The sequence below is a fragment of the Podarcis raffonei genome, chromosome 4 (assembly GCF_027172205.1).
Source record: "Podarcis raffonei isolate rPodRaf1 chromosome 4, rPodRaf1.pri, whole genome shotgun sequence".
In the NCBI taxonomy this organism is placed as follows: Eukaryota; Metazoa; Chordata; class Lepidosauria; order Squamata; family Lacertidae; genus Podarcis; species Podarcis raffonei.
The window spans coordinates 58976537-59001039 of NC_070605.1; the positions used below are offsets into that span (position 1 = coordinate 58976537).

Here is a 24503-nt window from a genome sequence, read left to right on the forward strand (position 1 = left end):
TTCTGTGTGCACCCATTGCTGCACTTGTGAGAGCGTCACCCTTCTGTCCAAACGCCTCCCTCCCCCTCTCCCTGCAAGGTCATTAGCATCTAGAGCTGTCACAACATCCTCTTTTACAGAGCTCTGAAATGTTTCCTAAAAGCTGTGCGTATATGCATTTGCAGGGAGGGTGTAATTTGCAGCAGACAAATTGCCCTTCAATAGACATAAAAATGACACAGCTTGAATGATCTGGAGTGTTTTAAATGGATACTTTAATGGCAATTCAAGGAATGTTCAAAGGCACATTTCACTAAATTACACAGATAAGAGGCACAAATCGTATCCACCATTTTATAAAGGTAGTTAATGATGAGAGGAACACCCAACAGACTTGGATACCCTTATCACCAAATTGTCAGTTATCTACATACCTGTATAACATTGCCTGAAGTAAATTGTCTTTTCCGGGAACCATTGGTCACATTATCATTGGACATTAACAACATAAGAAAAAGCTGCTAGATCAGGGCAGTGGCCCATCTAGTCAAGCAACATATTCTCACAGCGGCTAATCAGATGCCTGCGGAAAACCCACAAACAGGACCTGAACACAAGATAACTCTTCCTTCCTGTGATTTCCAACAACTGGTATTCAGAAGAATCATGGTGGAGGCAGAGTATAGCCATCGTGGCTAGTAGCCACTGATTACCCGTAGAGTACTGTGTAAGGCTGAGAAGAACAGGGTTCAAATGCCTGTCCAGCCACCATGCTCACTAGATGACCATGGGTCAGTTTCTGGGGGACAGTCAACTAAGTTTTACTCAGAACAGAACAACTGAAAGTAATGGATCTAACTCAGTCATGCCCATCAATTTCAATGGGTCTACTCTGAGAAACTTAGTTTAATTCCACTCACTGTCTGTCAGCTTAAACTATCCCACAGAGTTATGAGAAATAAGGACGCTTAGCAGAATACAACCCATTTTCATTTAGCTGATTTATTTTTATTTGTTTGTGTCAGAAGGGAAACATTTTGTCTAGCTTTCTACACAAATGTGACTCTACTTCCCTAGTTTCTATTTTTAATTAAGGGGTTTGTAAGTTACTCCTATTTAAAAAATGGCAAAGCAACATCTTATGTGTTCAGAACATAGTGAGGGATTCTATACCTTTTTCTGTAAAGTAATACATGTAAAATAATTACACACATCTCGTATCGTAACCCCACTTTTATTTATAGAGCCTTGGGAATCCTAAATTATCTCTCTTGCCAACTTTATTACCTTGCTTTTGCACTTAATGCTAGTTATTTCTCTTTAGTCAAATCCATGCTGAACCTCATATCTTATAATAGCTGAAACTACATTTACAGTTGCAAAATTTACAAAATTACAGTTTTGTCATTTTAAATGGCAGTAGACTAAGTACAACAGGCACTTGACAGCATAAACATCTAGTTTAATGAGCCACTAGAGTAAGCCTTTAACACTGATTTGTTCACTCTGAGATTTAAAAAAAAATAAAGACAAACAGAATTTTTCCAAAAGCATTGTGAAATGTGAAAAGTATCTGTTCTGGCTTGTTCTCAAAAGGCATAAGGGATAAAAGGCCACTGACTTTAATCAATAAAAGTAAGTGAGGAATCATAGAATTCTGGAGTTAGAAGGGACCATGTGAGTCATCTAGTCCATCCCCCAGCTATGCAGGATCCTTTTGCCCAACATGGGGCTTGAACTAGAAAATAGAACTTTTGCTTCACTACTACTTGATTTTTAAATGGACACTAAAACTCTTTTTGATGTGTTGATACCTCTCTCCAAGAACAACATTTGTTCATTGAAAATATTTATAGGCAACCTTTATGGGTAAAACTCACCCACTCAAGGCCACTTATAAAAGCAACAGATAAAAATACAGTTCCCACGATAAAAATACAATACCCAGCATGAAGGGCGAAATTGAAACATCTTCTTCAGAAGCATTCTCGGAAGATAAGTCCCTTTTTATAGGCAAGAAGTCCAGCTGCAGCCAGTGAGGTGAGGAAAGCAGAACATCCAAGGAACCCCAAGAGGCCTGGGACAGATGGCAAGTTCCTCTCCAAAAACGTGGTAGTGATTGGGAAAGCTGGGACATCCTAGGTAGAATGTGCAGTCATTTTTAGAGCACAGCAATTTCAACAACAAAGAAAGCAACTGTACAATGCAGTTAAACAGGGCGCCAGAAACTAACTCTTGCTAGATGAAAGCTAGAAGAACCCCTATCTGGTATGTAAGCAAATGAGTGAGACTACAAGACTATCAGGAACTAGAAGGAGGTGGAGACAGGAACTAAGGGATAGAGATGGGCAGTTTGAGGAGCAGAATGAGAGACTTGCAATGCATGGGAATGACTTTTCCCACTGTACTTAACTAACTGGAAACTATTTATGTGCATTTTTTCCAGTGGGAGAATGCAGGGCTGTTTGGGCTTCTGCTAATGAAATATGCCCACCTTGAATGCACACACTAGAAACTAGGCCAAGATTTCCATTTTAAGTTCATGGCTATTTTTCTATCAGGTATCCTCATAATAATATGGCAATCAATTATAGTGATGCAGTCATATAAGCCAGACAATGAAATGTTGGGTTCAGCCGTACAAAAAGAGCATGAGAAATCATACTTGCCTTTGATTCTGGTTCTGTCGCCCAAATTTCATTTTTTGAAATCCTTCCCATACTGCACAGTATCTGGAAGACAGAAAATGATATCCCACTAACAGTAATTCTTTTCATCACCATGCAAGTCATGAAGGCAGAAATGAGATAAAGACAACTGAGGGCCATTTCCTGCATCACACATGGTGTTCAGACACTGTTTCCACATACTAGAATCCCACATTGCAAGATCAGATCTAAGATCAGAGACAGATCATACACTTAACTTCCATGCTAACTCTCTTGGCTTCCCAGAAGGTGCACCACTGATGTGGTAAGCACCACATTGTCTGACCATCCCAAATGATCCGAATTTCAAACATTACCAGTATGTTGGTGGTGCAAAACCAGACCATGTGGAAAAATAGACACACCACAAGGGCAACTCATAATTCAGCAGGACAATGAGGTGAGATACGAATTGGTTCCATGTTTACTTCCCACAAATACTGCAAGCTAGGAAGATTCATAGATCCAAGTCCTCAATATCTAGCCTATACAGAAAATACCGCAACATGTTTACAAAAGAGGTTCAGATGTCACAAGGAGGTTAACTGACACACACCTAATACCTTTATCGTTTGAGTCATCTGAAGTGGTTTACTTGATAGCTGAATGGTGCACATTTGACTACAAAGAGCTATTGTTTAAATTAAAGCAGCTGCTCCACGCCATTCAAGTTTATTCTGGCTTAATTAGCATTCTGTTTGAAAAAATCCTATTGTACATAAAAACTTTGATTCAGGCATTTCAAGGATACATTAAACAACAATAGCTGGGATTCATTAGCAGCTGATGGTTATAAAAGAATGTTAGTTTCTATTGTTCTTCTTTGGTCCTTCTGATTTGCTGAGAATTCTCTCTTTAGCACAGTGACATTGAATTTGAATACCAAGAAGACCCAAAATCTCATTGGTACAGCTATATCATTTAGGTCTTTAATGAAGATGCCCAGTGAGTTCTGGCTCTCTTTACCTCTCTGGCAGCTCTCTCTCCAGCTTGCACTGCACCTTCCATGTAGCCACTCCACTGAGTAGCTGTCTCTGTGCCAGCAAAGTAGACCCTACCTACTGGCTGACGAATGACCCTGTAAAACAAACATTGCAACACATAAGTCCCACTTGGTAGGTACTGATATCAAAGAGCTTTAGGCTACTGAACAGTAGCAGGCAGTATAGCATCAAATATTCATGATGTTCAACTTTTGCTATTGTTACAGATCTGGTATAAATATGTGTAAACATGTGTAAATAAATCATATTTCAAAGACATTGCAGACTCCACTGTGTCTCATTTTCTCCAAAGGAACACAGACCCTGGTTGAGTGCCAAGACCCTCTTTGAAATCTCATGCACTGCTTGGCAGAGATTGGGGTGGCCAGTAACACTGTGAAAGTTGTTTCAGGGAAGGTGCAAATGTTTGGAAAACTCACAGAACCTTCCTCTTCACTGTTCATTTCCCCCCCTCCCATTCATGATTATGCCATTACCCTAATTGGCTATTGTTTCAGATGGAAAGGGAAAGCATCTCTGCTTCCCAACCATGCTACCCTTGACTGTTTTGTTGACAGCATCATTGTCAATTTGTATTGTGCAGCAAGACTCTGCTCTGCCTCCAATTATCACGTCTAATTATGCAGTACTAATCGTTGCAGGATGCGGACTTGGTTGAACATTCAGATGTGAATCTCTGTCCACATTCTAGCCCAAATATTCTGCTAATTGTGACTGGAGCCGGAGGAGAGAACATTGGGTCCAGTTGCCTAGCCAATGGTGACATACCATCTAACCTAACACAGTAAAAAAGGAATGAGTGGGTGATGTGTTCTGCAAGAAACAAAAATGCTGAATGAAATGCAGCCTTCCCATTTTGCCTCAGCACTAGTAATCCCCAGTTCCAGAGGTTTAAATATATCCAACATCTATTAATAGGAATCAGACAAAGGGAACTGGAAATATGTGGGCCATTTCGGGGGAGGGAATCTCCAAACTGCCCCCCTGCCCCCCGCAACTGTCTTCTCCTTCAGAGGTCCCAAGCCACATATTTGCTAGTAATCTGTAGTTAAGCCCCATGACTGTAATTGAATTGTTTCTCCTCAATGATGCCTAAATCAGGAGCATGTTATCTACAACCTTAAAATAGATTATTATGCTTTTACAGAGTGCTTTACAGCATATTATTATTTTGCCTGCTGGCAATAGCTTCAGTTTTCTGGCATTTTTCTCACTAGGATAGTGTATTAGTATGCCTAAGTGTAGCAGGATTCATATCTAGAAGGTTTTATAGTTCAACAAATTTCTGCTAGCAACAACAGAACAAGAGTATATTATTAGCTAGTTGTACCTTCCATATTGGCACATAATGCCTGGTGGCAAATAGGCTGAATAGCAGCCACCAGAATATTGTTCGGCACCCCAGTTCTTTTCTTCATAATGCACTGGCTGCAGGAATAAATCAAACAAAGTTTTTTTGTTTGTTTTTTAAGGCATTGATTCATGGCAGAATTTACATTGTAAATGCTGGATATTTTTCCAGGTTTCCATTACTGGATTACAGGGAGGTGTGTTAATTTACAAACGGAATACAATTCATATAAATCAGAGAAGGAGGTTATGCTACTTCACAGTGCTGACTCAATACTTTGGACTAAGCTGGGTTTCACTGTTACTGGCTATGAACCAGGCTGTGATTTTTCAAGCATTTCTCTAACACAAAGCCTGATTCATATCTCCGAAGAGCTGAGTGCTTTGAGGATTGGTAGGTAAGAGAAATGACTATTCTTGCAGTATGTCTATGAAGAAATGGTAATAATGGAGCAGAACTTTAATTTCCAGAACTTGCATTGTTTTCACATGTTGCAGTCCCATGGTATGGACTCATAGGTTATGCTCCTCAACCCCACAGGTGCGGTCCTTGGTAGAAGTGACCCCCCCCTGCAATTCCCCCCCTCCAGGAAAAAGTGAGAGTCTTCATGCAAATGGGAAAAGTCTGCATTAATTTGTTCCTATCAGTATTGAACAGAATCTACTTTTTTCTAAACTTTTCTAAACTTTATTGATTTGGCTTATTTTTATTTATTTAAATGATTTATATACTGCTTAACTATAAGGAATATAGTACAGAAAATATAAAAATGTGCTACAACTATAAAACCAGACTTCAGTTAAAATGTCTTTTGGAACAAAAAAAAAGGGGTATTCAACAGGTATTGGAAGTTCAACGGGGGAGGGGGCCTGCCTGACCTGAGCTGAAAGGGAATTTCATAAGATTGGAACCACAATGCTGAATGCACAGCTCTTGGTGGATATGAGCTGTTTTCATCCAAGCCATGGACAGTCGTTAATAGTGACTCCTCTGAAGATTTCAATGATGGGATACAAGGGATTAGGCAATGCTTCGTAAACAGAGTGTTTCAACAGTACAAAAGAATATGGCAGTTGCCTTCTGAAACAATGTTCTAAGAGTAACGGTTATCATGTTTTAAGAAAGCATAATTCCACCTCTCAGGGTTGCCTTTGGATAGTCTGTAAGATAGGCAAACAAGCTCTGATCATCTTTAGATGTATAGAGATTGGTATGATTGCCATTGAGATTATGGTTGCTTCCACATAGATCCAAAGTAAAAGTAAGTTTTACCAACTAAGTTTCGCTCATAGGTAGTCCTATTGAAATTAATAAACTTAATTTAGCTTTGTTCTTACGTAAATATCAATGGAGCAACTCTGATTAAAAGGTAGTTGACTATCACTACATGGTTCTTCCTGCATCAGATCCCCAAACAACATTCCTCAAAGATACCTGCCTCTTTCTGCCTCTGAGATTCTAAATAATTAAAGACCCTCAAGCTTCTTTTGCTAATCACCCATTTGAGGCAAGATAGGCACATAAACATTAATCAAAACCATTAACAAGATTGCTGTCATATGATAAATTACATTTCCCTATAACAGAAGCACTGCTTTCAAGCTAGATTTGTATTTTGCTTTACAAGGAAAAATAAACAAAAGAACACTACATCAATCAATTACATGCTGTAAAATATATATTTCCAAATAAAAAGAAAAGATTGCTTTTACAAAAAGGGGAGTTTTCCAGTACCTTATTTTGTCTTGCATTCTAATATAATATAAAAGGTCTTCATTCATTTTCAAAAAGATTGTTATCACATACCCTATTCTACCTGTAATGATTGTGCTAATTTACTTAACACACCTGTATCTCCTAATTTGTGGCATGCAATTCTGAATTTTTCTCTTATTGATTCTGAGGGGTCTGCTCTGAATATGACTGGATATCACCTGATATTTACATTTAAGGATTTCATTCAGATGGCAAGGGATAAAATAGTTGTCATCTATTACCTTTTCACCTAAGAAACAAATAATAATATGAACACAGACCTCAAATGTTCATATAGCTAAACCATAAGTTGTAATAATTAATACTCCACCAATTTTAGATGCTCTTCTTCCTTACATGTAAAGCTTCTTCTGATCCGAAGACTTTTGCATAGAGTTCACAGATTTTTCTCTTCCTACATGAAGAAGGAAAAGGAACAGACAAAATGTGAAAGGGCCCAAATCCATAATCATCAGGTTTTTGAAACTAATAGGATAGCAAAATAAGATTTCAAACAACTATCAAAACCACTGAACAACTCAAATCTTCCAGTGAGTGTATTTACTCAAAAGGCTACATTTTTTGTACTAAACTGAAGTTCATACACAAAGATGGCAGACTTTCGCCTCTTCCAGAGAGTCGGAGCATGCTATTTAGTTGCTGCTTAGCTTGTTAGGTGACCTTGTCCAAGCTCCTATCTCATAACAACCATGAAGTTAGGTTTGATTGTATGTATCTTAAAAATCTGACTTCTGCATCTTAAAAATGCACCACTATACAATGATAAAGAATTAGTTATTGTTAGAGAATACAAACAGTTGCTTATTCTTACCTCTCCTCTTTGCTAAGATCTGCTAGTCTAAATGCCTTTCTTGTAAGGATAAAGCTAAACAGGGAGGAAAGTACATGTCAATATTGCATACACAAAGGTACCAATTGGGGGGAAAAGATACATGCGACCAAAATGTTTAGAAAAACCCAACAGCAATATGTAAGAGCTACATGCAACTAGTCTTATACTTCAGAAATTGGTAACTTCAAAACAGTGCTGGATTCCTGCAATGGCATGTAGATTCCCTTGTGGTATGTGGGGATTTGTGGGCACAGCAACAAGTGCTAAAAGATAATGTTTGCATGTGTGTGAAATGAAGGACAGAGTTCAGGACATGCATGATGGAACTAATAGCAAGGCATAAATACATTTTTCTATAGGGTTCTCTAATGTTACCTAGAATACATTCCATAACTTCACACCAGCTGGTCTTGCACAAGTCTTTCTGTCAATATTTTTTGCATCTAATATATAAATGCAGGCTTCATTACCCCATAATTGCAGGCACAGAGTCATCAGGTTTAGTATCATCTAAGGTGATTGAAATTGGAGCCTCTTCATCCAAAATCATTGCACAACCACAAAAATCTGAAAGGAAAAATAGAATGGCCACCAGAAATACTCAGTGTGGAGTACTATTTCCAGGCACAAATGTACATTTATTTTAACATTAAGTATCCTGTTAGCCATTGCACATTTAGAACTCTTGTGCTGCATAAATCTTCCTGTTCAAACTTCCAAGGAATGCACTTTCTAATCTTAAATTCTTTACAATAATCATTTTTTGCTCATTGCAATATTCAAAAACTCTTTGATATGCCTCCCTGTCTCCCATTGTCATATACAATGATAATTATATTAAACACAGTTACTGAGATAATACACTGCATATCTATGTTGTGATTAATATGGATTAGAAAGGGAAAGTGCATCAACACTAGTGATTGTACATATTGACAGGATTACACAACTTGTGTACCCATCAGACGAAACTTAGATGCTTGTTAACTCCACCCTTATTACAGTTTTACTTTGAATGTTGTTAGCTTTCTTGAGCTCTACCAGAGGCAGATTTAGGGCAGCATAACTGGGTGGTGCTGTGGTCTAAACCACTGAGCCTAGGGCTTGCCGATCGGAAGGTCAGTGATTCGAATCCCCATGACGGGGTGAGCTCCCGTTGCTCGGACCCAGCTCCTGCCCACCTAGCAGTTTGAAAGCATGTCAAGTGCAAGTAGATAAATAGGTACCGCTCTGGCACGAAGGTAAATGGCGTTTACGTGCACTGCTCTGGTTCACCAGAAGCGGCTTAGTCATGCTGGCAGCATGACCTGGAAGCTGTCTGCAGACAAACGTCGGCTCCCTCGGCCAGTAAAGCGAGATGAGAGCCCCAACTCCAGAGTTGTCCGCGACTCTTTAAGTGGTTCTGCTACACTAGATGGATAGCCTAGGGGGCGCCACATGGCATTACAAGTATGACATAGTGAATTGAGCAAAATGGAAGGTGAGAGGTGGGTGGGGGGCACAAGATTTTCACCTTGAACAGTGTGCTACTCAAATTTGAAAGGTCAAAGTCTACTCTGTTTTAGTAAGCAGAAAGTGGGATATAAATGAATCAATTCTTAAAGCACACATACCTGACTTCTTCCAAAAGGCTTCTTTGTAGTACATCATGCATTTGATAACGAAGCCCATGGGAATACGCTGGATTAACTGGTTTCTTTTTGTTGGTAGTTCTGGCTTGAAATGGATCTTTGTGGTTAAGGCTGGTGGGATGGCACTAATCACGTACTTGCTCTGTAAAATGTAAACAGGAAAACATAAGACGCATATCCCAGAAGAGCAACCATGGCAGTTAAAGGCTAACGCTGCTTTGTTAAATGTTGAAAGAGTAACATTTATCGTGGCATAAGCTTTTCATACAGATCTGTACGAGGAAATGTTACACACTTTTGAGAGATGTTCGCTCAGTACTTCAATCATTCTGACATTTACATTTGTACTGGATAAAAGCTGTGAGCACTGTAGTGGCAGTCCAGTGACATAAATATAAAAGGAAGGAAGCAAGTGACAGTGAGGACAGGAAAATGTCAGAGGCTGATGAAGCTCTCATAAATAGATCAATAAAATAGATTTCAAAGATTTTCTCAGTACTGAGAAAAGCAGAGTAACACACAAGGGTGGGGCTGATTACATTGGCTTAAAAGCCATAGCGGACATGCCCCCTATTAAATGCATACTATGTTTTATTCTTATTGGATTACCTTATATATCTCATGGTTCAGTGTCTCCACAATGACACTATCACCTGATTGATCAATGTGGATTACAGGCCTCTCCAGTTTCACAGTGCCTTTGAGTAGTGCCATTATCTTCTCTGTTATCTGTCCAGAACCCCCGACAAACTTCCTCTCCTGGGAACACCAGCACCATCAGAGAAATAAGATAACAATGTTGTTATTTTATTTTTTTAAATGGTGTAGTCCATCTTTAGTTAAGCTTGAGAGAAAAAGACATTGAAAGCTTAATTTCCCAAGTAATCAAAATCAGCAAACATCTTCAACATGTGCTTGACCTGGTTGACTACTGGCGTCAGCCCTGAACCAGAACCATATCTGGACAAAAGCACATTAGTTCTCTTCTATGGGATATGGTATCTCTAATACGTTTAGTATAATTATGAAAGAGGTAATCATAGACAGTATTTTGCTATCATTTCTAGGTCAGAAGAATTCACAATTAATACAAGCACAGGGAAAGCATAAAGCTTCCAGCTTATGAAATATTGCTTTTACTGGGGACAGCAGTGCTCCCGACAAAGTTTTCCTTGAAATATTGTCTCTTTATTACTTTCATGTTCTCAGAAATTATACAAACTATTTTATAAATTCTGCTCTAATTGAGGGACCTTCCCAAAGACCCTTGTGATTAGGTCAGGCAATAAGTAGTACTGTACTTTGGGTGCATGTTTATTAAACTAGAGACTCTGGGCAGGAGGTGGTGGCGATGAGATACAGAATTCTTAAGAACACAGTAACTGGCTAGTAACCATAGAAACTAAACTGGATCATTATCAGAATAGCACAGTAAAGCCTCCATAGTATGGGGTGTGTGAATGTGGGAGAGGAAATAATCTAATTTCAACAAGAGTCTAAATGTTCAAAATAGCATGGTCTTCTGTTTGTTTATTCCGGCACATTGAGTTCTTGTCAAATGCTCTTTCTCCATCAGTTAGAGAAGATGCAACAGCACATTCTTCTCACAAGGAAGAATCCATGTATGATTTCACATACCTGCCCTCCATTGGTTACAGAAAATATCCTGGTTGTTCCTCCACACAGCTTCACATACCACAGGAACCAGAGAGCAGAGACCATGTGTGACTCCGAAGTTACGTTGATATCAACAAAGAGTGTAGCAAAATCCCTGGTGGTTCTTTATACAATGAAGAGATAGAAACAACAAAGATTGAGAGCTATTGATATTAATTTGATATTATCAACAGTATTTTTCTCTACAATTTTTTTATATATTATTATTAGGAGACCAAGCAAAGATTCTATTTAATTGGCCTTCTTGGTAGTTCTGTCACCCTCGGAAGCTTGAGGGGTGGCAATGTGAGATAAGAGTAGCCCATAAACTGTGGAATTCCAACCAAACAGAGGTGTGCCTCCAGCAGCATCATTATTTGGCTTTTATCACGCATTGAAGATGCACTTATTTATCCAGGGCTTTGATAACTGACTAGTATTATTTTGGCCTACCTGAAAATTGTGAATTAATGTAAGGATTTTAAAATATTATTATTGATTGTTGGTTTTCTTTTGTTTTAAACTCTATTGTTTCTGCCATTATAACCTGCCCTGGGACCTTATGGTGAAGGGTAGGTAAGAAATCTAATAAATAATAATAGAAGAGAGTGAAGTGTTTTCTTAATCTGATGAGGAAAGATCATTTTAATGAGTGACAGCTCCTCCTTTGTTCATTAATTTTGTACTGCTATTGATTTGTTCAGAATTTATTGCCTTTATTACGTTCCTAGATGTTATCACTTCCACTAAAAATAAATTGTCCAAAATCTCTGTTAATTGCAAAGACCTTAAAACTGCAGATAGCATATTAATATTAGTCTAGACCAGAATTGGCCAGCTGATGATCTGAGGTAGCTCCCAACTAGGCTGTTAGTCTACAAAAGCAATATGAATGTACAAATTCTATGGATTCAACGTACTGTAGCCTTATTTATTCAATGGTTGCAGTCAATGATTAATATTTGCTTTGGGGAAAACTACCGTATTTTTCGCTCTATAACACGCACCTGACCATAACACGCATGTAGTTTTTAGAGTAGGAAAATCCGTAGGCATGCCACCTGTAGGCATTCCCTCCATAACACGCACAGACATTTCCCCTTACTTTCTAGGAGGAAAAAAGTGAGTGTTATGGTGCAAAAAATACGGTATATTTCACATTAAGGACACGGGTGGCACTGTGGGTTAAACCACAGAGCCTAGGACTTGCCGATCAGAAGGTCGGCGGTTCAAATCCCCGTGACGGGGTGAACTCCCGTCGCTCAGTCCCTGCTCCTGCCAACCTAGCAGTTCAAAAGCACATCAAAGTGCAAGTAGATAAATAGGTACCACTCCGGCGGGAAGTAAACGGCATTTCCGTGCGCTGCTCTGGTTTGCCAGAAGCGGCTTAGTCATGCTGGCCACATGACCTGGAAGCTGTATGCCGGTTCCCTCGGCCAATAAACCGAGATGAGCGCCACAACCCCAGAGGCGGTCATGACTGGACCTAATGGTAAGGGGTTCCTTTACCCTTTACCTTTATATTTCACATTTAGTGGTGATGTTTGCCTCTGCCCTCTAAGGAAGCCTCATTAAGCTCATCATTTATGTAATTGAAAAGGTTTTCAGCATCTCTTTTGAACCCTCAGTACTGGTGTGTCTGGTGGGCATGGCATGGCTGGGGCATCATGGCTCCTTGTCTGGAGAGGGTTAGGCTGGGGTGAGGCCGGGAGCATGCAGCAGCAGCACTGTCACAAATCCAGCAACTCTGCCAGTGCAACCATGTAGTCCCAACCTCACCATGGCCCTGCCAAGATAAGCAGCAATGACGTCAATGGCAGGAGGGTGGCTTTGTCCCACCACACGCAGTGCAGATATGCCTCATTGTGAGGAGTCTTCCCTTGAAGTCCACCAAAGTTCTCCCTATTCCTGTCTCTCAATGCCTGCATACATTGAGATGTGGGGAAACAAGTGGAACTACCTCTTAAACTGTGGGGAATGGTAATGGGTACTATAATACCATATTCCAAAGCCCCTCCTTTCACCTTCAGAATCAGGAATGTGTTTTCTATACATCTTCCGGTATTCATGTTTATTATTCATTGATGCAATGAATGCACTTTTAAAAAAACAGATTTTATGGAAGTGATGGGGAAAGCACTGAAACGTGTGAGATGGACCAATGTTTACCGGGAAGAAATGTGAACACCCTGAAAACAAATCAGAATGACTACTCATTGTTGTATAACTGCCCACCAAAGAAATCAGAATGAATGCTCAGTAAAGACTAGGTATTGTCTAACCCGTGCATAAGCTTTGCACAAGCAAATCAGGATGGATGCTTAAGGTCAATCTGTCAAGCATGTTCCGCACTTTAAGTATATTCTACAATTTTTAACTTTCTGCTCCCAAATGTATTTCTCTAGCCACACTGTATATGTGTGATTGGTTATTCTATGACTAGAGGAGAGAGGCAACATGAATAAGGCTTTGATGTATGTAGCCTGAATATGGCATGCAGCAAGCAAAGAAGCAAGTATCACATTAAGGTAAACTTTCAAAATGAATCAAATCACCTACTTGGTCCAGCAGTGTTTGTCAATGAATTCTTTCATTGTCATTTTGTCCCATTCTGCAGCATGTGGTGCATCCCAGGGAGCATCAGCTGGAATCTGAAGACCAGAAGTGGGATGTGGGGAAATAAGTCACTCTTCTTACTCGCCAGACTACATACATCACAGTTAAAACTGAACTTCCATCCATGCACCGAAAGAGCATTCAGGCAATAGTTTCACTCCACAGCCCCAAATGCATGCTAATACAATTCTCTCTCTGTGTGTGCGTGTGTGTGTGTGTGCATGCATATATATGTACACACACACACACACACACACACACACACACACACGTGTATATATATTCATGCTTCATAGATGCAGAACACTCCATGTGGAATAAAATTAAATAGGTGAATTCTTCTATTCAGAACCAGTAGAACATTGTTTTAATCAGTCAGAACAGCTGGAGATAGGACAGCTATTAGTAGATATTTTCCAGAGCTGTCAAAGTTCACTATATGTACATTTAATACTCACTAAGATTTCAAGTGCAATCCTATACATGTCTACTCAGCACCACTGAGTCCAATAGGACTTGTACCCAGGTACCCAGTGGGAGCTAATCCTTTTTGGCCTGAGGGTCCCATTCAACCATAACCAACCCTCCAGGGGCTGCACATGCATCTTGTAAATACACACACAGAGAGAGAGCACTTAAAGGCAGATGTACAGATGCAAAGTCTCCTCTCAGCTGATCCATGCAGATCAACTGGAGAGAGACCTTTATTGCCCCATCTCTGCCCATCAGATGATCCACCTGATGACTGAGGAGGGGGCAATTTGCATCCCTCTCAAGGCACTGGGCTCCGTCTACCCCAACACTACGTCTGTTTTATTTCCCCCTTCTTTGCTGCTGTTGCAAAAAACTCTCAGGTGGAGGGAAAGAAGAAAAATTGGCTTGGACAAAATATATGCCACTAACTCTGCTTCTGGGCAAAATAGAGTGAAGCTAGGCTGGGTCACATCCAACAGAGCCAGTAAAGCTGAGAGATTTCCACTATCTGTATTTCATTATTAGGATAGTGCCGGAAAGGCAGGTCTGTGCCTCTGGCACAATTTATTTTCCTGAAGTAAAACACACTTGGTTGTTAATCATGCCAGATGACACCAACTCATTTGGCCAATACATTTCATAATTGAATATTTCAATGTCTACACAATGATTATACAGTATAAAGAACTCTCTTTGATTCTTGATGGATTCTTACTGAATGCTATCTTCATGTAGCCCTAATGATTTTCCATATGAGCTTTTAGAAATATTGCAGATAATGATACATAAAAAGGTAAAGGTACCCCTGCCCGTACGGGCCAGTCTTGCCAGACTCTAGGGTTGTGCGCCCATCTCACTCTATAGGCCGGGGGGCCAGCGCTGTCCGCAGACACTTCTGGGTCACGTGGCCAGCGTGACAAAGCTGCATCTGGCGAGCCAGCGCAGCACACGGAAACGCCGTTTACCTTCCCGCCAGTAAGCGGTCCCTATTTATCTACTTGCACCTGGGGGTGCTTTCGTACTGCTAGGTTGGCAGGCGCTGGGACCGAGCAACGGGAGCGCACCCCACCGTGGGGATTCGAACCGCCGACCTTTCGATCGGCAAGTCCTAGGCGCTGAGGCTTTAACCCACAGCGCCACCCACGTCCCTTGTAATGATACATAGTATCCCTTCATTGTTTCTAGCATACCTCTTTTCCCAGTTCATCCATTGTCCTCCAAAAATTGTTAAAATCGAGATATACGATAGGATTCCACACTGGAGGAAATGCACCACAGAATGGATAGGACTTTCCCTGAAACAAATAAATATATGGAACAATGGATTTGTTTCCTGGCATGGATCTGAGGTCTCCATAGCAGCCATATCAGTTACAATCCACAAACAAAATAGGAAATGAATCCATAAACACAAAGTATAGAAAAAGATGGATTTTTCTGAAGACATCAGCCAATAAGCAAAGGTAGTTAAGGTAGCTTTCATACACAGAATATAATGTCCATTTCCAGGGTGTGGGTGTGTGGAATTAAACTTTCTACATGTTGTTATACCACAGTCAAAATCAAGGGAAATGTATTCCTTTTAGTGAGAATATAATATAATATTCAAATATAAGCCAGACCGATCCCAAAACAAACCCTTTACACTACATACAGATTAATCAATAAATATTTAACTGGATGCAAATATTGCTGCATCATATGTCATTTATGTGATTTCATGAATATTCTTAAGTGAATGCCACCCTTCTTACTTTAGGACTATAGGGATCAGGACCACAAGGGTGTGAAAGGGTTAAGGTCTACCATTTCCTTTTGCTAACTGCATGAATGCTCTCATGTCTTCTGAGAAGAGCATAATTTTTTGCTGCTGAATCTACTACCAATTGATTTAATTTTGTGTCCCCAAGTTGTTATATGGGTGTGTGTGTCCAGAATGTCAGCAAAATGCATTGCAAAATCTGGGCTGAGGCTATGGCAAGAAAAAGCTTCGTCCTGATTTGCATGCATGTTTGAGTAAAACCTTTTACATTCATGCCATGTAGCTCATCAGATTGAAACTGCTCTTGAAATGGCTCTAAAAAGCAACATTTAAAAGTGTGCTCTATATAATTCATCTGCACAGGTTAGCAGGACGTTTCAAATATTCAAAAAGCAACAGCTAACAACCCCATTTATCCACCCCAACAAACTGAAATCAAAGAACACATAATAAATGCAATAAACAAAGCTCAAGTTCATTGTCCAACTGCCTCAGAAATAAAGGTTAATGATTACTATGGGATGAGTATTCTGACCTCTAGGTATTGCAGAAACAAAATCTCCTACAGAGTTTTTTCTTCTTCTCTTCCTCCAGCTGTTCTCACCGTTCTGCTTTTGCAAACTGTGCTCAGTTTGGTCTTTAGGACAGACACCCAAAATTGAAAACTTCATCTCCTAAGCAAATAGAGTTGCTGTCTTATACTACAGAGACCTGCCCCACCCATCCTGCCAATTGCTAAACTTCAGTAGAGAAGCAGGCTAGCATGCACAAATTAGGGCATTGCCCATTAATTCCATGTCCCATGTTTCCCTGGATGCCATAAAAACCACTGTGGTGAGACAGAGCCACAAAGTCACCCTCCTGACAGCAGGGTCTCTATAACACTGGTCTCAGGAGGATGGATCTGATAAGGTACATAAGGAGCTGCCTTATACAGAGTCTGACTATTGCTCTATTTAGCTCTGTACTATCCTCACAGGTTAGTAGCTGAAATATACTCAGAGTCGCAAAGTGATTTCATGCTCTTTATTCAGCTCATAGTGGTGAGGAGGAATGGAAGTCCCCTCAAAGTGTCTGCTTTATATACATTATTTACACAATGGGCTGCACGTGATTGGCTAATTCCGGACTTCTCCTGTAGGCCAATCAGGTTGTGGATTCACTTCTATCTGGAGCTGGATTGGGTGGCTCCTGCCGACGAATCATACTGCTGCATTGTTCTAGGACCAATCAGACTGCTGCATTCTGAATCCTATTGTTCTAGGACCAATCAGACTGCTGCATTTTGGATCCTATTGTTCTAGGACCAATCAGACTGCTGCAGTTTGGATCCTATTCAACTCACTACATAACAGTAGCATCTCTCTAGGATTACAGGCAGGGAGAATTCCCAGCTCTACCTGCAGATTCCGAAGATTAAACCTGGAACCTTCTGCATGCAAGGCAGATGCTGCAACACTGAACTCCCTTCTAGATCTCTGCTCCCCTATTGCATGGATGTGAAACGCAGTGTTTGAATAGGCACCAAAACTACTGTTGTAGCTAAATAAACATAGCGTAAGGAAACCAAATAAGAAAACTGCAGAAGACTTTTGGGCACTTAATCCTGTGTTGCTGCTCAGAGTGGCAGGGAGATAAATGTGAGTGGCAGTGCTCTAATGCAAATTTTTATCCAAAGTAACTCAGCAGATAATCCAGTTGGATTTACAGAAACATGAGAAAACTTGTCCAGTTATCACAGTCAAGTAGGAAACGTCCTCAACCCTTTCTTAGCTCATAATCACAAGATACACACCTTCTGGGAATAGAGGAACATGATCATTCCCATATAACTCAAGAGGGAGGGGGAAAACATCATCAATCAAGAAAGCAATTTCTCTTCAACAGTTAGAAGTAAACATTTTGCTGTATCTTCTAAGTGCTCTGCATTCAGATTTAAAACTCAACAGTGAACTTGTGCTTAAACCAGTGACTGGAATTATGGTCTGAAGGTTGGGAACAGCATGTAACGTAACCAAGGTGGCATGACAGAAGTTATTTTTTATTGCATACAATTTTGGCTATCACACTCTATTGCTTTATTATTTTTAAATGACATTTGAGCTTCCAAAAACTTGTTTTTGTCTACGGTGTATTGGGGGGTGGGGAGAACACACCTTGTAACTATGGAAACTTATGCATGTTTATTCAGATGTTAAGTCCCACTGTGTCCTGTTGAACACACTCACAGCAAAGGATGCATAGACATGCAAGTGCAGAGTTTTGTTCGGTTCTTCTCTATCCAGTTATTGATTTTCAATAATACAATGTGTATATAAGGCAACAAGAATTAAACTGGCACACTCTTTCTCCCAACCCAAACCCCTCCTAGTTTTAGGTGACTAGTTACAACCCTTTTATTTCAGTGGATGTTTGGAGGAGCGAGAACCTGGATTTATGCTGCTATTAGTAATTGTCATTTAATTATTCAATTATTTTTTTTAAAGATTGTGTTGTTTTATGGAATGAAGAGACAGTTCCTCCACAGAAAGCAATTCCACTGATAAGCATTCTCTTTAATTTCTGAAACCAAGATGGGACATTTTTGTTTTGTTGGAAACACGAGAACTCATAGCACTAAAATCTGTGGCTGTCCAAAGAAGCTGGATGTTGGAGGATTCAGAACAGACAAAAGGAAGTATTTCTTTACACAGAGCAACAGCAGGAGGCAGTAATAGGGGACAACTTAGATGGCTTTGAAAGAGGATTAAACCAGGCATCGGCAAATTCGGCCCTCCAGATGTTTTGGGACTACAACTCCCATCATCCCTAGCTAACAGGACCAGTGGCCAGGGATGATGGGAGTTGTAGTCTCAAAACATCTGGAGGGCCAAGTTTGCCTATGCCTGGAGGTTTTATAGAAGTAAAGGCTACCAGTGGCTGCTAGTCAGGATGGCTATGCCCTGCCTCCATGGTTGGAGGCATTCTGCTTCTGAATGCTTGTTGTTGGAAGGCACAAGAGGGGAAAGTGCTCTTGCACTTGGATCCTACTTGCAGGCTTCCCATTGCCATCTGGTTGGCTACTGTGAGAACAGGATACTGGACTACATGGGCCACTAGCAGGATACAGCAAGTTTGTCTTATGTTCTTATGAGTGTTTTGGAGTTTGGGGTTTTTTTGTTGGAGGGCAATAAAAAAATTGTTCTGCAAATCTTCAGGTTCCTGAATCTATAAAGTCCTGATCAATTGCCTTCACTCAGCAGTGCTTCATGGATCATCCATATGCAGTAGGGAATTTATTACAGTGGTACCTCGGGTTACAGACGCTTCAGGTTACAGACTCTGCTAACCCAGAAATAGTACCTTGGGTTAAGAACATTGCTTCAGGATGAGAACAGAAATCGCGTGGCAGCGGTGCGGTGGCAGCGGGAGGCCCCATCAGCTAAAGTGGCACCTCAGGTGAAGAACAGTTTCAGGTTAAGAACGGACCTCCGGAACGAATTAAGTTCTTAACCCGAGGTACCACTGTATTAGAAAAAGAATGCATAAGAAACATTTCCACTCAACTGTCAATAAACAAACAGAAAAGAGATATATGTCCTTCATATTACAATGCATCAAATGTTTTCCTGTGCACACTGCTGCCAAAAGGAGATGTAGAAATGTAATTCTTACATTTGTATGCAGGATAACTCTCTCCTTTACGTTTACTTTGTATGTTTCTATGCCAAGTTCTTTAGCCAGTCGCAGAATTCGGTTCTGGGTAGGTCCCACGTAGGCTCCACCAACATCTACATAGTTTACTTGCTTGTTCTGTCAAAAGAGGAAAAAATGCAGGAATAACAGAACCTACTGGATGTTCCACACTGGAAGAACCAGGAAGTGCTTATGTTTCATAGCAGCAAACAAAGCTCCACCTCAGAATTAGGCCTAATTCACACATGCAAACTTAGAACCACAGTTATGTGTTCTACATAACTTTGTGATTAAGCAGAACCTTTTGCAGAATTGGCATCCTCTTTCAAGAATGTCATATGCTACATTTACATAAAATATGGTTATTGGCTACTTGTTTCTTACCCTAATTGTGAAAGTCCGTCCTCCAACTCTGTCACGAGCCTCTAAAACCACAACATTAACTCCAGATTCAGACAACAACTTAGCTGCCGACAGACCTAAAACAAAGACAAAACAGTATTTTATTTTATTTCCTCTACCATTAAAAAGTACTGGGTTGTCTCCAACAAAGCTGCTCCTTTCATGCAAGGACCTCCTCTTCTCCCTGCCCTCTCAAGCCTCCTGCATCTTCTCCAGAGGGTCAGGGAAACCCCAGTAGAGATTTGGGGAATGGGGTGCATGGAGTGAAGGGGGAGTAGGAGGGGAGGGGAAGTTCATTGAACAAGTGCAAACAGAACAACTCTGTGAGGTGGAGACAGTAATGACCTTTAAACATATCTTAGAATCCTTTATGTTTACCCAAACTTTCCTGGACTCAGTTAATTTTTATTTTCCATTTTATACACTACTCAGTTTGATTTGTGACATACAGTAGCATTCAGTTGGTATATTGTTTTAATCTGGTTTTTAGGATTTTTATGAAATGCTGAATGTTAATGTTTTTATTGAAACCACTTAGATATATTTAGATAGATAGATGATAGATAGATAGATAGATAGATAGATAGATATAAACACACACACACACACACACACACGTCTGCTCAGAAGTAAGTCCCATTGAATTTACTTAAACTTAGTCCTAAATAGTAAGTGTATATAAGACAGCAGTCATAGTTATGTCCCACTGAAGTCAATGGAGTTTGTTACAGAGCAGGTATTCTAGGACTGTGCTGCAAGATGCCCAAAGGGAAGCAATCTGGATTGTCCCTGGAAAATTGGAATCAACCTGGCAGAATGATGTACCCTCAATTTCATTTCCAGAAAACATGGAAAAAGAAAAGGCTGCCACCTATGAACCCAGGAGGGTGCATAATCCTGCAGGGTTATTTTCTAATTGCCAGGTCATTTGTGGTTTGGGAACACCTGCTGCTGAGCTCCCAGCTGGCCTTTTGGGGTTTAGATTAAGAAAAAGGAAAAAAAAAACCAAAAAGACCACCATCCCCTGGCCACCTTGTAAGAAACAGACACTGCAGTTGTGGGCTATGAGCTGAAGATGGTTGACCTAATGATGCAGGGCAAAATTATTGAACAGTTCATTTGATCAGGAGGTGAGAAACAAATTAAATGAACTATTTTGGGGTAATCTCAAAGTGAAATAAATTGTTTTGCCTGCAGTTAAATTTAAATTCTAACAATTATTTCTAAATTTGTACCTACACATAAAAATTGGCAAATGCACATTTAATGCAAATTTCTGCCCTATTCCCCTCTTTTATGGTGCATATTCTCCCTTTGGGCAATGTGCAAACCCTCAAATTGGGTTTAATTCCCCCCCCCCTTTTAAATGTATAACTGCATGAGGATGGAGCTAAGTAACACAAAGAACCCCTCAAAATACAAAAACCTTCTCGAATACAAAAATGGCTGGATAAGCAAAGTGTTAACTAGCCATATATTGGCTAGGAATATACTATGAGTGAGGAGGAATTACACAAAGCATCTCAGCGCTCCCAACAATCTGAGGAAGGAAATAGGTGTACTGCCAGTCTTATATGTAATCCAGCAATTGGCTCTCTATACTATCAACTAGCACAGAGGCAGGAAGGAAAAGCCCTTTGGAGCCCCATATGTCTAGACTCAAGGCTTAGCATCACAAGCCTGGAAAGGACCTCAGGCTCACGTGACACAGTGCAGTCTTACAACAACCCAGAGTTCTAAACAGGAAAACAGAGCAAGCAATTTTGGAATTTTATCTTTATGCCACTTATTTTCCTCTGTTCCAGAATCTCACTAGTTCTTGGAGACTCCAAGTAGTAAGACACTACTTTGCCTTTTCTATGGAGAACAAAGACTCCAACTATGATGGGGAGGGGAGCAAGCTACACATGAGAAACAGGTGCATGTAATGTTTCTTTAAAATCAAAAAGCAGCTTCAGGAGTGGATGATCAGGAAGAGAGGTGGATGGGGCTTTATCCTTTCCCTGCCAGCTGTTTTTCTGTTTCCAAATTCATTTGCCTGCCACAGTGTTTCTCTTTTGCAGTTCCAAGTATTCCAATGCAGCTGGACACAGCAGGTGACTATCTCTGTGCTGACTACACGACAGCTCACAACCATATAGAGTTTGGCTACAGAGAGAGGTGGATTTTACCATTACCCCTCCCAGTAGTGGCCAGTGGGGCTGTGCAGCTAGGGTTGCATTGCTCTCCTGGCTTCCCAATGTTGCACATTGCTGTAGACTACCAAGAGGGGGAGGGACACGGGTGGCACTGTGGGTAAAACTTCAGCGCCTAGGACTTGCTGATCATCAGATTGGCGGTTCGAATCCCCGCGGCGGGGTGCACTCCCCTTGCTCAGTCCCAGCACCTGCCAACCTAGCAGTTCGAAAGCACCCCCGGGTGCAAGTAGATAAATAGGGACCGCTTACTAGTGGGAAGGTAAACGGCATTTCCGTGTGCTGCGCTGGCTCGCCAGATGCAGCTTGTCACGCTGGCCACGTGACCCGGAAGTGTCTTCGAACAGCGCTGGCCCCCGGCCTCTTAAGCGAGATGGGCGTGCAACCCCAGAGTCGGACACGACTGGCCCGTACGGGCAGGGGTACCTTTACCTTTACCTTATCAAGAGGGGGAAGGAAGGGAAGGCAGCAGGAAGTTCAGTGTGGCACAGTGGCAAGAACATTGGATTTGCACTGCACTGAATACAACCCCTTCTTCTTTCATCATGACTTTTAAGCACAGATAGTTCCAAGTCTGCAACTGTGTTGGAATTTTAGATGCTTTAATTGTGTGTTTGCCACCCTGGGTAACTTCAGGAGGAATGATGGGATTTCTTTTTCTTTCTTTCTTTCTTTCTTTCTTTCTTTCTTTCTTTCTTTCTTTCACCAGCACTGGTGAACAGTACTCAGCTGCATCCCTCATGTCTTCCAAACGTAGTCCTAGTTTCAAAAACCTTCATGCCATTACAATTTATTATAGACCTTGGCATTTTCTGAAGAAATTAAGCCTTTCCACCCAAAAGTCACAACAAAACATTACTATCACAAATTTGACTTATTCGCAAGCTCCTAGCAAAGTAGAGTCTGCTTATTATTTGGTCAGGGCAAATAAGTCATAGCCACTTGAACAGTTTGCCCAGGCGTTTCCATAGCAACTCAACTCAAGCTTGGAGGTGCTACAAAAAAGGGGGGGCCTGCATCCCAGTTTGATTCTACAGTGCATTCAAAGACACTAAACTGCAACTGCCACATTCAGCACCAGAACTGACCTACTTTTAGAAAAAGCCCCCAATCTCATTGCATCCAAACACAGATGCACAGCGATATATACAATTTGTGCTACGATCCAGTATGATAAAAAGGAAAATAAACTAATGTCAGGCTAAAGATTACAAGCCAGTTCTTCCCAGCTGCCCCCAAATTTAGCTAAAAGTCAAAACAAAACATCAGCAAAATTCTACAAGAGCTGCTTGTTCTCATCACCAACAAATCCTAAGTGTGTGAAGAACCGTGAGTGCTAAGTAGAAACTATCCATTTGGCTGCAGACCAGAATATGGTCTGTAGCAACCCCATTCACATTAAATTGACTTCTCTTGTGTAAACAAGCTGTAGACTGAGGGCTTTATCTTAGCATTACTTTTAAAAAACATGTGTAAACTGTTAGTTAACTGCATTCCATTTGCAAGGCTTCCTACCGGAACCAACTCAACAGATCCAAACATGTGAAACTTGGGCTGTTGTTGCAATACTCCTCACAATAACTATTTAATATGTGCAGGTATCTCTCAGCTAGAAATTGTTCTAAATGTATTTATTTATGTCAAAGCCTGTAGAGATGTAGCAAGGTGCAAGTCGACAAGAAGGAAGTCAAAACACTTATTCATATATGATGTGCATGGGATACTAACCCAAAGGAGTGTATAATATACATTGAAACATCCTGTAGCACTCCTCTCCACCAGCTTTGGGGGGGGGGGAGGATTAACCCACCAAGGACTGTGTGGGCTGCTGGGGCTTCCCCCGTGCAAGTGGGCAGGAGGCTCAGAGCCATGGGGAGGCAAGCTGCACCTGGTCGGGCCTTAGGGGCTGGGGTGCCAGCAGTGCCTCCTTCTCCTCGTGGTCAGCTTAGGGATGCTGAGCATGCCCTGACCCTGGGCCTGTGGAGAGGGAAGGAGGGGTAGGGTGCCTGGCCCCTCCATGTGTCAGGGCTGTTGGAGCATGCATGCACATGCTCCCTTCCACCTGCCGAGCCGCCTCCGCCTCCCTGCAATCGAGCAGCATATAAATTTTGTTAAATAAATAAAATCAATGGCTACTTCTAAGAAAGGAGGAAGGTGGTTTATATGATTTTCCTCTGCAGTTCTTTACTAATTAAGCAAGATTTTTTTAAAACTGCTAAAGTAATGAACAGCTAAAGAAATAAGTCACGAATATGAGCTTTATGCTAGAATGATAACACAAGCATCCTCCATGAGATTATGGTTATCCTGGTGCATTAAAAAAAAGTTATTGGCCTATTAGAGCAGTCACCTTGCTAGTTAACGCTGAACAGTAAGCACAGAAAATCCCTTTATGGTCTTGTCTTTGCATTTTATTTGTGCATTTATTTCCCAACATTTCTC

The 24503-nt window shown here is 40.8% G+C and overlaps 1 protein-coding gene across 1 annotated transcript in view; it reads right to left on the reverse strand.

Moving 5' to 3' along the window:
- Positions 1–237: 237 nt before the first annotated feature.
- The window catches only part of LOC128413076 (amine oxidase [flavin-containing] A-like), a 31147-nt gene continuing 6881 nt past the window's right edge, over positions 238–24503 (reverse strand). Inside the window, exons 2-15 of the mRNA XM_053386876.1 lie at positions 19849–19943; positions 19444–19581; positions 15218–15322; positions 13497–13588; positions 10920–11061; positions 9891–10040; positions 9264–9423; positions 8121–8217; positions 7630–7683; positions 7155–7212; positions 5022–5119; positions 3654–3765; positions 2649–2711; positions 238–2117 (exon numbers count right to left, since the gene is read on the reverse strand). Of these exons, the coding sequence (XP_053242851.1) occupies positions 1956–2117; positions 2649–2711; positions 3654–3765; positions 5022–5119; positions 7155–7212; positions 7630–7683; positions 8121–8217; positions 9264–9423; positions 9891–10040; positions 10920–11061; positions 13497–13588; positions 15218–15322; positions 19444–19581; positions 19849–19943 (1526 nt within the window). The 3' untranslated portion in view covers positions 238–1955. The remainder of the gene's footprint in view (positions 2118–2648; positions 2712–3653; positions 3766–5021; positions 5120–7154; positions 7213–7629; positions 7684–8120; positions 8218–9263; positions 9424–9890; positions 10041–10919; positions 11062–13496; positions 13589–15217; positions 15323–19443; positions 19582–19848; positions 19944–24503) is intronic.